This window comes from Eretmochelys imbricata, chromosome 2, assembly GCF_965152235.1.
Source record: "Eretmochelys imbricata isolate rEreImb1 chromosome 2, rEreImb1.hap1, whole genome shotgun sequence".
Lineage (NCBI taxonomy): Eukaryota > Metazoa > Chordata > Testudines > Cheloniidae > Eretmochelys > Eretmochelys imbricata.
This window is the reverse complement of record NC_135573.1, coordinates 143,004,427-143,019,193: the sequence shown is the minus strand read 5'-3', so window position 1 is coordinate 143,019,193 and position 14,767 is coordinate 143,004,427. Positions and strand designations below refer to the sequence as shown.

The window sequence follows — 14,767 nt, the reverse complement described above, 5'->3', positions numbered from 1 at the left end:
GAACTTTGAAAAGCACAGCACTAGGGTATGAGGTTCGACTGTAGTTGTAAAGCTTCATGCAAAACGTTTTTTTTTTAAAGAAATTTAATAATGCATAAAAAGTCAGAACACAAAAGGGTTGATTCTCCAAAGCCTTGCATTTTGTATAGTGATTTATTCTGGTACTAAGTAAGTTCAAAATGGTGTAAATGACCACCAGTGTGATCTGGCCATTTTGCACAGGTGTAAATCTCTACACAAGGTGCAGGGCAATGGAGAATAAATCTAGGGCTCTGTGACCAAATGCACCCTGTATTCACACCCTACATACTGTTGTGATAATCTTTATACAAAGTATGCCTTGTGAGATTTCATTTAAAAACTAATAACTAATTGGCCAATAATATCACAATGAAATGTACATGGCAACATTATATATAAGTTATGAATTCTCCCCGTACAATATTTATAGAACATGTTTAAACCCACATAGTCCTGATTAACTACTCCTGCCTAAACAGGTCTACCTTAAACAAAGGATTGTGTGTGTGCCTCCATGTATATACAGTAGTAAACGAGGTCCTTGAGACAGCAAGAGCGAGACAAGGAAAATTTGTATTTCAGCATACACAGGAGAGAAGAAAGAGCATGGGGCACCTTCACATCCAGACTACGCTTTGCCTTCTTCACTACTGGAACAAACTTTGCTTTGAGGGATAATTCTCAGAAGAATCCATTTCAAAGAGTGACTAGACTATAGAAGTGAGGGGCAAGAACACCTCAAAGTATTAACTGAGAGAGACATCACTCTTTTCCACCTAAGAAGACAAAGGAAACTGCTTGACTTCGGGAGGGATCCTGACCTGAAGTTTGGTCAGCCCTGTTGTTGGGAACATGTGGTAAGGATTTTACCTTGAACCAAGTCAAGCTTGTTAAGTTTTAGCACTGGAAAGCATTTAATCTTCATTCCTCTTGTGACCATTTCTAATTGTAATGCCTTCTACTTGTACTCACTTAAAATCTCTCTTTGTAGGTAAATACACTTGTTGTAGTCTTTAATCAAAACTAATCCAGTGTTGTGGTTAAACTGGGCTCTGTGGTAGCTCAATTTAAAATAGCAAAACTGTTCAATATCGTTCCCTTACAGAGGCAACAGACCCAAAATATCTGAACTGTCCAGGAGAGCGCTGGATAGTGGAGAACACATTTTTGAGGAGGAAAATTTGGGACTGGAAGTGTGTTGTGGTCACCCTGCAAGTAGTAGCCACGGCTGCTGGCAGCCAGAGTGTGACTTATGTTTCCTGACAGGTTGCTGTGGTCAGAGTTGCAGGACAGGGCTGCAGCTATACACAGACACACAGGACGTGAGCTGCATGCGGTTTGGCTGTTTGTGAGAGGCCCAGGTGGAAGGTACAGCAGCAAAGCATTGCAAGGTACCCCAGGTTGCAGGACAGGTGGTGACCTAGCCTTCACTGGCATGGATTGTATTCCAGAATGTGAGAGGCTCCTGCTAGGATGTGCTTATAGCACACACAGATGTCACATGGGCATAAATCCATCCCCTCCTGCTCTCTCCTCAACAGCTTCCCAGCATTCAGGGACTCAGAAGTTCAGGAGCCTTCCAGGAGCCCTTGCTATTAAAAGTAGAGGAACTGTGCTGTAAGGGCTGCCCCTTCTCTTCATCTCAACTGGCTTGAAGAGGGGAAGGGGCAGAGGAAAAGCATCAGGTGGGCTTCAGAAGGAACAACAGAAGCTCAGCAGAGGTGAGGAAATCACTTTTGGTCCTGCACCAGGAAAGTGCCCTTCCCGCTAGGAAGCGGGAAGAGAATCTGGAATTTCCTTTGACACCTCTCCCCCACTAATTCATCAGCCTATTGCCACCAACTCCCACAATGACCCCCAAAGCAGCCTCTTTTGTATAAGCATGAATAGACATTGCGGGAGAGGGGCACTAAGGAAAGGAGTAGAGTAATCTTGGCCAGAGACATACAACTCAGATACATTTCAAGAAAACAATGAGGAGTCTGGTGGCTCCTTAAAGACTAACCAATTTATTTGGGCATAAGCTTTCGTAGGTAAAAAAAACCACTTCTTCAGATGCATAGAGTGAAAATTACAGATGCAGGCATTATTATACTGGCACATGAAGAGAGGGGAGTTACCTTACAAGTAGAGAACCAGTGTTAACAAGATCAGTTCGGTCAGGGCATATGTGGTCCACTGCCAATAACTGAGGAGGAGGTGTCAATACCAAGAGAGGGAAAATTGCTTTTGTAGTGAGCCAGCCACTCCCAGTCCCTGTTCAAGCCCAAACTGATGGTGTTAAGTTTGCAATTAAATTGTAGCTCTGCAGTTTCTCTTTGAAGTCTGTTTTTGAAGTTTTTTGGCTGAAGGATGGCTACTTTTAAATCTGTTATTGAATGTCCAGGAAGACTGAAGTGTTCTCCTACTGGCTTTTGTACGTTACCATTCCTGATGTCTTACAGAGACAAACACCTACAAGATCCTTATCAAGCATTCTTAAAACTACAATAGCCACCTGGGGAAGGGAGGAAACAGATGGACAGAGTGAAATGGGTACCCGGAAGTCACCCACTACAGGACAGGCCCAACAAGGAAAAAAACAGAACACCACTGGCCATCACATACAGCCCCCAGCTAAAACCTCTCCAGTGCATCATCAACGATCTACAACCTATCCTGGAAAACAATCTTGCTTACAGACAGCCCCTCAACCTAAAGAGCAGAATGAGGGGGGATTTGATAGCTGCTTTCAACTACCTGAAAGGGGGTTCCAAAGAGGATGGATCTAGACTGTTCTCAGTGGTAGCTGATGACAGAACAAGGAGTAATGGTCTCAAGTTGCAGTGGGGGAGGTTTAGGTTGGATATTAGGAAAAACTTTTTCAGTAGGAGGGTGGTGAAGCACTGGAATGTGTTATCTAGGGAGGTGGTGGAATCTCCTTCCTTAGAAGTTTTTAAGGTCAGGCTTGACAAAGCTCTGGCTGGGATGATTTAGTTGGGGATTGGTCCTGTTTTGAGCAGGGTGTTGGACTAGATGACCCCCTGAGGTCCCTTTCAACCCTGATATTCTATGATTCTTTAACACAATGAGCATGATGAGGAAAAGCCTAAAAGACTTGAAAGGGGATTTAGCTTCAAAATGCATTTGAGAGTAGTGTTTAGAATACACATTTCGATTTGTACACCAAAGATGATCTCAAATATTCTGAAAGGGGTGGTGGTGGGGGAATCTCTTTCCTTTAGTATGTATTTAATAGAAAAATACTGAGAGGGATTTGTGAACTTGATGCTAAAGCACTACTGTTGGTTACCAGAAAAGTGTAAGCATCCAAGCAGTTTTTCATTATAAAACAGCACGTCTCCAGGTGGATTTTACCCCCAATTAGTGTTCACTGTCAGTTTTGGAAGGCAGACAGTGGTATGCTCAATACTAGCTTAACTTTTTCTACTGACGTTAGCCATTGACTTCAGTGGGAGCAGTGTCAGGTCAAAACTGAGTGCTTTAGAGAAGCCCCCTCGCAGAGCACTCAAAACACATTTGGGCAGCACCGGGAGGTAGTCAGGTTGGGGGAGACAGTTCAGACAGGTATTTTTTATCTAAACTCAAGGATGACACTTTATTCCTATATTCATCACCTATCCTTCAAGTCACTCTCCTCTCCTCAACCTTTTCAATGATAACTGAATTATATTCCCTGATACCCAGGCTTGTGCCCTGTTTGAATCTCTCAGCATCCAGGATCTTGAAAAAATCCTGCCATTCTTCCTTTGTAACCTGTCTAAAATCTGACTTCTCTATACCCTGACTGCTAACCCCCTGCCGCATGCACCAGCTATTTTTAATCTCGACTATCATAACCTCCCTTTCTTTCTGGCTTCCTTTCTTCTCCCCCTTCTAGTCTATCCAAAACACTGCAGTTAAAAATCATCTTCTCTCACTGCCCCACCCTCCACTGACTCCTTGACTACACATCAAGTTCTGTCTCATCTTTCAGAGTAACAGCCGTGTTAGTCTGTATTCGCAAAAAGAAAAGGAGTACTTGTGGCACCTTAGAGACTAACCAATTTATTTGAGCATGGAGCTTTCGTGAGCTACAGCTCACTTCATCCGAAGAAGTGAGCTGTAGCTCACGAAAGCTCCATGCTCAAATAAATTGGTTAGTCTCTAAGGTGCCACAAGTACTCCTTTTCTTTTTGTCTCATCTTTCTCACCTTCAGGCATTCATATAGCTCTTTCCTTGCTTATATCTTAGTTCTCATTTCCTTCTACTCCTTCTCTTGTTCCATATGGTCCGTACAATCATCTTGCTTCACTGTTCCTTTTATTTTCTTCTCCCTACACAAGAATCAGTACCAGTTGTAGCCACTTCTGTGCCTTAAACAACCTCCCTCTTCTTCAGTGCAAGGTGTCTCCACATTCTTCTAATCTGTCTTTTGCTTGATTTCCTTTCCTATTCTCACCTCCATATTGTCTACTCTTGCTCTTTGTAAATCATACTCTGCAAAGAGCAGTGTTCCCTTTTCCTGAGGATTCTGTTTTCTACCATCCTTCCCTTCCACTTTGGATGGGTGTCTGCTCCAATTATGCTATCAATCTAATTTGCAGATACATTCTACCACCCTGATGCTGAGTAGTACCTTACTTCTAGAATAATCCCACTGAATGCAATGGGACTATTTCAGGAGCAAGGTACTATTCAACATGAATAGGGGAAGCAGAATCTGGCCATTGGTTTGCAAACTCCCTGGGGAAGGGAATTTTCTTATCTGTACCGATACATAATACAATAATAATAAATATTTTATTATTTAAATTGTTTATTTCATTACCTATTTTGAGCATGATATTAAAATGTTGAGGCCAGACTAAACAGGAGAGAGCATATGAAATTTAAAAAAAAAAAACCAAAAAACAAAACCCCTTGAGTAGTCATAAATATTATACTTGCTATAATCAGTGTTCATATGTCATTATGTGTGTGGGTTTTCTGCATCCAAAAAATCCACTTTCTGTCTCTGGAAGGATAGCACCTTTTCAATTAGTGAACTTTGTGAACTGTTATGTGACTTTTTAAATTAGCAATAACAACCTCAGGGGGCAAGATTCCATCTCTAGCAATTAAAATCTGGTTTTACAGTACAAAGTAGGGGGAACATTCTCGAAGGAAAACCACTTTGCTGTAATTTGTGAATATTCATCTTCAAAGTGGGAATGTTACACTGGGGGAAGAAAGCTGACTGTTCCATATAAAACTGCAAACAATTTCTTATACATACTGCAAATTAGTTGGCTATGAACTGAAAAACAAATAAGTTTACAGTCCACATCTGAGCAGAAAGGCCTGAAGCAATGTGCTTTGTGTATAATTACGTTCTCAGCCTGAGAAATCTTACAGTGACGAGTTTACATGAGATCCACATGAACTCAAGAACTTTAAGAGGTCAATGAATTTTCTTGGACTTACTGGACACACAGTGATGCTTTGCTCCCACTGACTCATGCTCAGACTTTCTTCCAGTGTTGTGCATTTCTTCATCACCATGTCCCAGCCACAGTAAGGATCCTGGGATCCAATACATGCACTGCAAATATAAACCCGAAAAATTAGATAATATGAACACTTATATTTGCCTATACATGCCAAGGCTCCCTGAGATGCTACTTAACATTTCCTCATATTAGATAGATCAATAAAGTAAAACAGACACAATTATTGTAATGGAGTTCAGGTGACACATCAAGGTGACTGAACTATGGAAAGTTAATGGGAATTAATAAACATCTGGGATACAGACCTAGAATCTATTATAGGTAATCTGGTAAATTTTCTAGTTGTGTGCATAGTATGTAGTCAAGTTGTAATAATACTTAATCACTGCAGTATAGCAGAAGTGATTAAAAAACAAATTGTCTGCTCTCAGATGATTTCAGAAGGCATGTTTTTGACTATTCTGAAACTACAGTTATCACCTTTTGAGAGGAAGATGATAATAGCTGCTCCTTTGAAACAGAACACAACAAAACTTCATTAACGGCAGCTATTTCTTTTACAGTGTGGTATAGAACCCTTTGAAATAAGTACCAAAAAAGTGGCTTATTCTGCCCTTACTACGTGGTATGAAATAGGGTAGTCCATGCAAATTAAGTAAATAATATTTATGCTTAAAGGAATAACCCCACATTATTTTCATGTTTTGGTTACCCGTCTCTTTAAATCCATCATCGGGGGCTGGCCATTAGATCCTCGCATCAAAATACTCATACTTTCCTAGTACATGTGTATTAAAGGGGAAGCTTGTAGTAATCCCAATTTTCAGGCTGCATAACATTTTCAGTTGTAAAAGATTCTTGCAGCCCTTTTTAAAGAAGTTCCTACACCTCCATAGTTTGCAGGAAGCCTTTGAAATTTGGCAAGGGAGAGAGCCCTCAGGCTAGAGAAGTGTTTATTCTTTATCCCATAAAATGTGTTTAGGTTAAGCTGAGTTCTAAATTGCTAAAAATTCCCATTTCCCTTATCTGACTTGCATTGATCAGCAATGTCTTGGAGCATACAAAAATAATTACTAAATGGAACATTCTGAAGAGCTGGGCCCATACTGCTGCCAAAGCAGCAGCAGACCAGTAGCAGCAGCAGACCCTGCACCAGGGATGCCTGAGAACTGTCAGAGCAGCTGTAGCAGGGTAGGAGCAGGGACAGAACTAAGGTATGGCAGGATGAGCTAACCCTTCCATCCCACCCCTCACCATACCCCTCAGAATCAGCACATGGTCCTAGCAATCCCATTCACCTCTCTTGGGGAACCACATGAGATAGGAAAAGGGGAAGTGAGAAAGCACCAGGTCAAACTTCCACAAACACACTGAGCCCCAGTACATAAAGCTAGCAGTTCATCCCCTTTCTCAGATAACAGCTTTCTTTTGCTGATAGCTATTTCTGTAAATCAAGTAGTAGAGCGTGTTCTGTCGTGATAAAAGTTCATCAGTCAAATACCATTAATGATACATGACAGGGTGGGGATGTTCTTACCACATGGAGCATAACACAAGGGCATCTCTCTTGTTCTGCTCTTCTCCACACAGCTCAGGGAGACACTGTGTCTAAGATACAGTATGGCTTTTTACATCTTATTCTTTCTGCCATTGATTTGCAAGTTTCTGGGAAATTTATATTTTTTTATACTTGCTCCCAAATTGGGAATGGAAGAGAGGTATCTTCTAAGTTTATATTTATTTTTGTGGTGCCTATTTTTGATTAACTGTCCCAGGTTCTAAAGCCCCATTTCTTTTCTTCTCCCATTTTTCTCTGGGGATAATAAAGTTCCATTTATGTTCTCCAGGTATCTCATTATTTTGTGTTGCTACTCCCAACTGAAAATCAGTTAGCCACACAAGATAAATACTTTATACAGAGTGAAAGGGGAGCAAACTTTTAGGCTAGAAGATTACAGAGCTTTTGTCTGATGCTAAAATGAAAGACGCAAGTGATAACACACAATAATGTGTCATTATTTTCCTCAATGAAACAGAATTACCTGTTCTTAAATTCAGAGGTATTGTGTGTTTCTTTTTCATTTCACATGAATAGTATAATCCTTAAGAGGGAATTTCATGCATAGAAGTGGATAAACAGACACAAGAGGTCTGTTAAATTCTCCTTATGGATGTGTCTGAAATGCTTTTTGGTGAACATCTGCCATCGTTGTTGTAACAGCATTGCTGCTCCACCAGTGCTAGTGACAATGGGTAGTGCTATCTGCTAATGGTGTAGACAGGACTATATGATACCGTGGTAAAAATGCCAGCAACTAGACGACACTGACCGCGCTGGTGAAGCTACACTGGTCCTAAAGAGAAGGTGGGAAGATTTTTCAAAAGAACCTCAATATAGTCCCAGCCTGAGTACATATCATTCCCATTGATTGGGTATGAATGGAGGGGGAGATTTTCAAAAGTGCCTACAAAATTTAGGAGCACAAGTCCCACTGAAAGTCAATGGGAGCTAAATCTTCCCCAAAATTTGTAACACAGATATCAATGACAACTGTTCACAAAGGGAGAGGCGAAGAGACCCCTGAAGTCCACACTCTCTCTTCTGTTGTGAGTATATAACTCCCGCTGACATTAATGGGAGAGGCATACAGACACTGAAGGGCAGAATTTGGCGCTGTTGGAGGAAATAGGGAGAACTGTGGCTGAAATAATGCAAAAATATGAGAAATTTGCCAAAATGACTGAATTACTTTTCTTCTTCCCACTGATTGGCCAGTTATGTTATTCACCCCTGCCCTCCAAATATACGTTAAACTTTACAAGGTCATCTTTAGCTTGCACTTCAGCCTTGGGTTCCCTTTCAAGCTTCCTTTTTCCCTTTATTCTTCAGTCACTATTATACCACTTCTAAGGGCAGGTCTTCACTACCCGCTAGATCTGGAGATCTGATTGATCTATCAGGGATCGCTTTATCGCGTCTTGTCTATATGCGATAAATCGATCCCCGAACACACTCCCCATCGTCTCGGGAACTCCAGCTCGCGAGAGGTGGAAGCAGAGTCGATGGGGGAGTGGCAGCAGTCAACTAGCTGCCATCCTTGCAGCCAGGTAAGTGGACCTAAGATACGCCGACTTCAGCTATGCTATTCGCATAGCTTAAGTTGCGTATTTAGGTCGACCCCCTCTCCCAAAAGTGTAGACCAGGGCTAAGTTATTTTGTGTGATACTTCTATCAGCTGACTGAACTGGCTAGTATCTACTTAAGATGGAATAATGTTCAAAGGGGCATGGTCAATTTGAGAACTGGTTCTTTTCAAATGTGTTAAAAGTAGTTTCAGGTATTATACCTGCATCTAAGTCTTCTCACCAATTTGTTGTTGTTTTATAATCACATTTTCCTTTCCCTCCATCTTTTAATGCTTCTTACTCTCATGTCACTGTGTCTCACACACACACAACCAATGGAGAAACTGACATTGTACAGAGGAAACAATAAAACTAACTAGACACGAAGGGCTGTCAAATACATATGGTGTGAGCAAACTGGAAACTAATATAGAGTTTCCCCCTCTAACCTCTTTCAGTTAAATTTATCTTAGGTACTACTGGAGGAATATTTTTGTCTGGAAAAAAATACTGTGTATGATTTGTAAGTTGACAGAGCCCTTTTAAACAGAACAGACTAACTGGCAGAATTGAATAATACATTAGCCTCCTTCTACCTCTGGAAACTTGGGTTACATTTAAATTTTGCCAGAAGTGAAAATAAGTTACTTCAACCTAATCCCCAATGGATATCTGTCCACATCTCAAAGACATTACACAATTTGGCCTACGTCTGCTACTATCGGGAAACGGGCCCAGGAATAAAAGTGAAATGGTCAGGACCATAGGTCAAAATTGAGGTGCACTAGCAGAAATGAGCGAGGAAACATATATAGCACCTGTTCACATTATGCCTGACCCAAATAAGTCCCTTCCTTACAGAAGCACCAGAAATGACCTAAGTCAGCCAACTAATACGAGAACAAACATAAAATATATGTTTTAATTAATATGTAAAAACAAATGGATAACTTGAATTAATAAAAAAGGGAAGGAAAGCCCCTGGGCAGATTCTTCTCAGATACAGTGAAGGGAATCTAATAGAACACAGTGTATTTCAATGGAGTTATACTGCATTTACACTGGCGTAGCCATCATCAGACTCTGGACCTATGCTTCCAATATCAGCCCTATAAGTATTATACTTCTAATACTTACTCTGTTGGCTTCCCTTGCTGTTTCTTTTCTTTGAATCCTCAGAGAGACAAAATTCACAAAGGAAGCCCAAGAACAACAGAACAACTGATCATGAATCAGTTCATTACAAATCACTATTCCTAGTCTAACATGACTAAACTATGGCTTTAGCATCTCTGCAAAATGTACTGTAATGCTGGACTTCTAGTGCTTGCTTCAAATTTCCCTAACTACTTCCTTGCTTTTCCATTTCATTAGGAAAAGTAAATGATGGCTGGTTGAGTATCCCTCTTGTAAGTCATTCAGCTAGCTGTGATGCCCAGTTTGTCTACTGATGACCACTCAAAGTTTAAACACTGATTTGTTATTGATAAGTAAAAACAACAAACTAATCAATTTTAAAGTGGTTTAATTTCCCTGGCTGTTTTATAATTAGCTCTGAACAGCCTAACAAAACTGCTCTACTTCAACAATACCTGAGGTCTGTGATTTATTCAGAAAGAAAGGCAGAACTGAATAGTGCTCCAGAGCAAAATGCATACGTAAACATTCAGTTTTAGCCTTAAAAAAGAATACATTACACATATACAAACAGAGCTATAGAGTGGGTGCTTCTTGTTTTTATTTTAACATTAAAGACCAAATCCTGTCCCACTGACTTAAGAGACTTTTACAATTCATTTCAATGAGGCCAGGATTCGGCCCTGAATGAATTTACTGTTTGTGATAGCTGCCAAATGTATAACCTTTTGAACTGTAGTTCTTCATCCAAAGAGCAGACACAGCCGTGCACATTTCCCCATATTGATCTGTTATTATGCCTCTGCCCTGATCCATAAGGACCTTCTGGGCAACACAGTGTTTTGTAATGTAACACAAAGTCTTTTATCTCTGGCAGACTGGTTCAGTTTTGCCCTAATTTGGTGGTAAGGGGTATTTGGTCTCTGAAATAAGTTGATGTCTCAGTCCTGTTCCTATTGGACAAGTTAACATCATAATGGTCAGATACTGCAATCATATATGTATGGTTAAGTCAGCAGAAAGAGTTAAATGGTCAAGATCACCAGTGGTCAAGAAGACCTTGTCTTTCAGTCTTCTTGACCATCCCATTTTGTGTGGAAATGTATCCTATCGATTAAATTTTCCCCAGCTTCAGGATGCAATTTCTAGTCACAGTGAAAAAGACCCAACACAGGATAGCCAATAGCCCAGTGGTTAGAGTATTCACTTGGGATATCAAAGACCTGAGTTCAAGCCTATGCTCCAAATGAAACAGAGCAGAGATGTGAACCTGGGTCTCCCACATAGGAGAATGCTCTAATCATCAGACAGACACTTTGTGAAAAATTTTGAAAGTCCTGGGTTCATTCTGATGCAGAATGAAAACAAAATGCAAACCTTTTAAATTTTTTCACAAAATTGAATTATTGTTTTTCGGCCAGCCCTTCGTGAGACACTGCTGGTTTGGTTTTCAAAGACCAGCACCCAAAAGATAACCCATCTAAAGTTAGGGGATACTTTTAAAAGTTCATCTCTACATGTCTTTAGGAGAAAACATCACCCCAGAATGGCTACCATTTTGCTCAGGTCACATTTCTGAATGAGAAAAGTGTCAAGGCACAGAACTGACCATATCTAAACCATACAGTATAATCATCTTACTTTTCTTAGTGTTTACTTTTTATAAATACATATTCATCTCTCCTCCAAACTGAACTTTTAAATATGATATCATGAGGGACAGAACAACTGCCTACCAAAGTTCCCTTGGTTCTCTCCTTGATTCTCATGGGTGAAAATGATCACAAATTCATCTCCATTAGATCCCATTGTGATTGGGAGTCATTAATGAATTCATTGTACCTGACTGTTACTACTAACAAAATTGCCAAATAAAATCTACATCCAAATTATACATGTTAAGCATGAAACCAGGTCAGACACATCATACAAGTGGTTGTGAAACAGAATCATAGACTTTAAGGTCAGAAGGGACCATTATGATCGTCTAGTCTGACCTCCTGCACAGCGCAGGCCACAGAATATCACCCACCCACTCCTGTAACAAACCTCTAACCTATGTCTGAGCTACTGAAGTCCTCAAATCATGGTTTAAAGACTTTGCCACTAGGCATTAGGAGAAAATGACCTAGAATGAACTGTGTGTTACTCAGTGAGAACATCAGAACCTGTCAGATGCCACAGGCCTGATAATGAAACAAAATATGCTGGTTTTATAATTTGTTCTTTTCTAGGAACAAACACTGGCACCCAGCCACCACACTGGGTGCGTATAATGTGCTTGTCAAATATGTAGATGTTGACTGACAGTTCTCCTGTATAGATCTACAAATAAACAGATAAGGAGAGGTCCACAAAGAGAAATACTGATAGCAAGTGTGGACTGGAGGCTTGATGTTTTCTTGTTGAGAGAGCCAGACTACATAAAACTGAAATTTAACAAAGAGACACAGGACTTAATTACATTTGTTTTAAACAATTTTGTGACACTGGATAAATGAATACTGCAATTAATTTGAACTAGTTCTATTTTGTAAATACAAATTAAATTACTTCAGGAAATGCTTCATTTCCTTATGCAACAACTTTGTCACTGTTTCATTTCAAAGACATAAAGCAGGCCACATGTGATCAGTGGACATGCATATCTTTAGCAGATGCTAACATGAAAGCGGATATATTACTAAACGTTCATCATCCTTCAGCAAGCTGTGATTTTAATTTTTGTTGCAACAATATTTTCAAGTTAATTTAGAATCACTATATATTTTGAATGCAAGACATTTACTTATAAAGATCACAGATCATAGAATATTAGGGTTGGAAGAGACCTCAGGAGGTCATCTAGTCTAATACCCTGTTCAAAGCAGGACCAAAACCAACTAAATTATCCCTGCCAAGGCTTTGTCAAGCTGGGCCTTAAAAACCTCTAAGGATGGAGATTCCATCACCTCCCTAGGTAACCCATTCCAGTTACCTTCATCACCCAAACAGTGAAATAGTGTTTCCTAATATCCAAACTACACCTCCCCCACTGCAACTTGAGACCATTGCTTCTTGTTCTTTCATCTGCCACCACTGAGAACAGCCTAGCTCCATCCTCTTTGGAACCCTCCTTCCAGTAGTTGAAGGCTGCTATCAAATCCGCCCTCACTCTTCTCTTTTGCAGACTAAATAACCCCAGTTCCCTCAGCCTCTCCTCATAAGTCATGTTCCCCAGCCCCCTAATAGTTTCCATTGCCCTACGCTGGACTCTCTCCAATTTGTCCACATCCCTTCTGTAGTGGGGGGCCCAAAACTGAATGCAATACTCCAGATGTGGCCTCACCAGTGCTGAATAGAGAGGAAATTAGGTCCCTCGATCTGCTGGAAGTGTTCCTACTAATACAGCCCAATATGCCATTGGCCTTCTTGGCAACAAGGGCACACTGCTGACTCATCTCCAGTTTCTTGTCCACTGTAATCCCCAGGTCCTTTTCTGTAGAACTGCTTCTACAGTTGGTCCCCAGCCTGTAGCGGTGCTTGGGATTCTTCCTTCCTAAGTGCAGGACTCTGCACTTGTCCTTGTTGAACCTCATCAGATTTCTTTTGGCCCAATCCTCCAATTTGTCTAGGTCACTCTGGACCCTATTCCTACCCTCCATCGTATCTACCTCTCCCCCTATCTTAGTGTCATCTGCAAACTTGCTGAGGGTGCAATTAATCCCATCATCCAGATCATTAATAAAGCTATTGAACAAAACCAGCCCCAGGACCAACCCCTGGAGCGCTCTGCTTGATACCGGCTGCCAACTAGACATCGAGCCATTGATCATTACTTGTTGATCCCGACAATCTAGCCATCTTTCTATCCACCTTATAGTCCAACATCAAGGGCCAATATTTTCAAAAGTGATGAGTGATTTTGGGTATCATTGGAAACCCTTTGAGCTGTTAGGATGTTTCAAGTTGGGCACCCAAAATTAGAGCATCTACAACCACTTTTGAGAATATTAGCCATAGTTAGAACCAAGACTACCATAACTCTCATCCATTTAGATCTACAGTAGATTCTAGACCATGACATGCCTTTTCAGCTGCATGCTCAAAATTATTTTGCTGCAAGACTTTCAGAAAATAAGTTTTTCCAAAAGAAGCCCACAGAAGTTCAAACCTTTTGTAAATAATTTTGATGACAATACAGGCATTTTCCACAAAGCAAGGGAAACTGAGAAGCATTCACTCTACACCTTCTGGGCTGCTTAAATCAGCATTGGTGTATGGAATGTAAAACACTTTAAAACTTGGGGAACAAGGTTAAAAAGAGTGTCCTTCCAAATATTTTTTCCTCCGTACAGTCTTTTTAACCTCTGATTTCAGATGATTCCCAAAACTTTAATTTAGAAAACATAAATTGCCAAACATCAAATGATTGGTGAAAGGATCTGGCGGAAAATGGGCTGATCTAAAGATGTTTTAGCTGTATTTCAAACTCTACAATTTAGGAGGAACCTCACAACACTTAAAAAAAATCCCATTTCCTTGTACAACTTAAAGGAAATAAGCTAACCACATCATAGATCTGAATTTATGAAAACCACATGGCTATTTTATTTTCTTCTTTTTCAAATCACTTTTTGTTTAAAATAATACACTACCATAGTACCCTGAACCAAACATATGTAGTTGAGATCATTTGTTTCACATAACATTTTGCCATGCTAAGGGGAAAAAAACATTTCTGTCCCCAAAAGGCTATTGCAATAAATATCTTCTGAGCAGCCCTTAAAATTCTATCAGTTTATCAGAATTCTTCTTTGTTTACCACAGCCATTTGTTTAGAGCTGAATACATACATGTCTATTTCATACAACAATCTAGATATATGGAAGAGCTATGATAGAATATTTTGGGCCGAGCAGAAGATAATTGCAGCTTGCCTCTGCCTGACAGTTTGGATCTGGTAGGAAGGGAGTCTGAGGAGAACACTCACAGCTGGGCAGAGGAGCAGAAGAGTTCATGACTGAGACTG

General features: G+C 40.4%; 1 protein-coding gene across 1 annotated transcript in view; it reads right to left on the bottom strand.

Moving 5' to 3' along the window:
- Positions 1-14,767, bottom strand: part of SEMA5A (semaphorin 5A) — a 460,689-nt gene that overhangs the window by 156,754 nt on the left and 289,168 nt on the right. Inside the window, exon 11 of the mRNA XM_077809175.1 lies at positions 5,468-5,585. Within this exon, the coding sequence (XP_077665301.1) occupies positions 5,468-5,585 (118 nt within the window). The remainder of the gene's footprint in view (positions 1-5,467; positions 5,586-14,767) is intronic.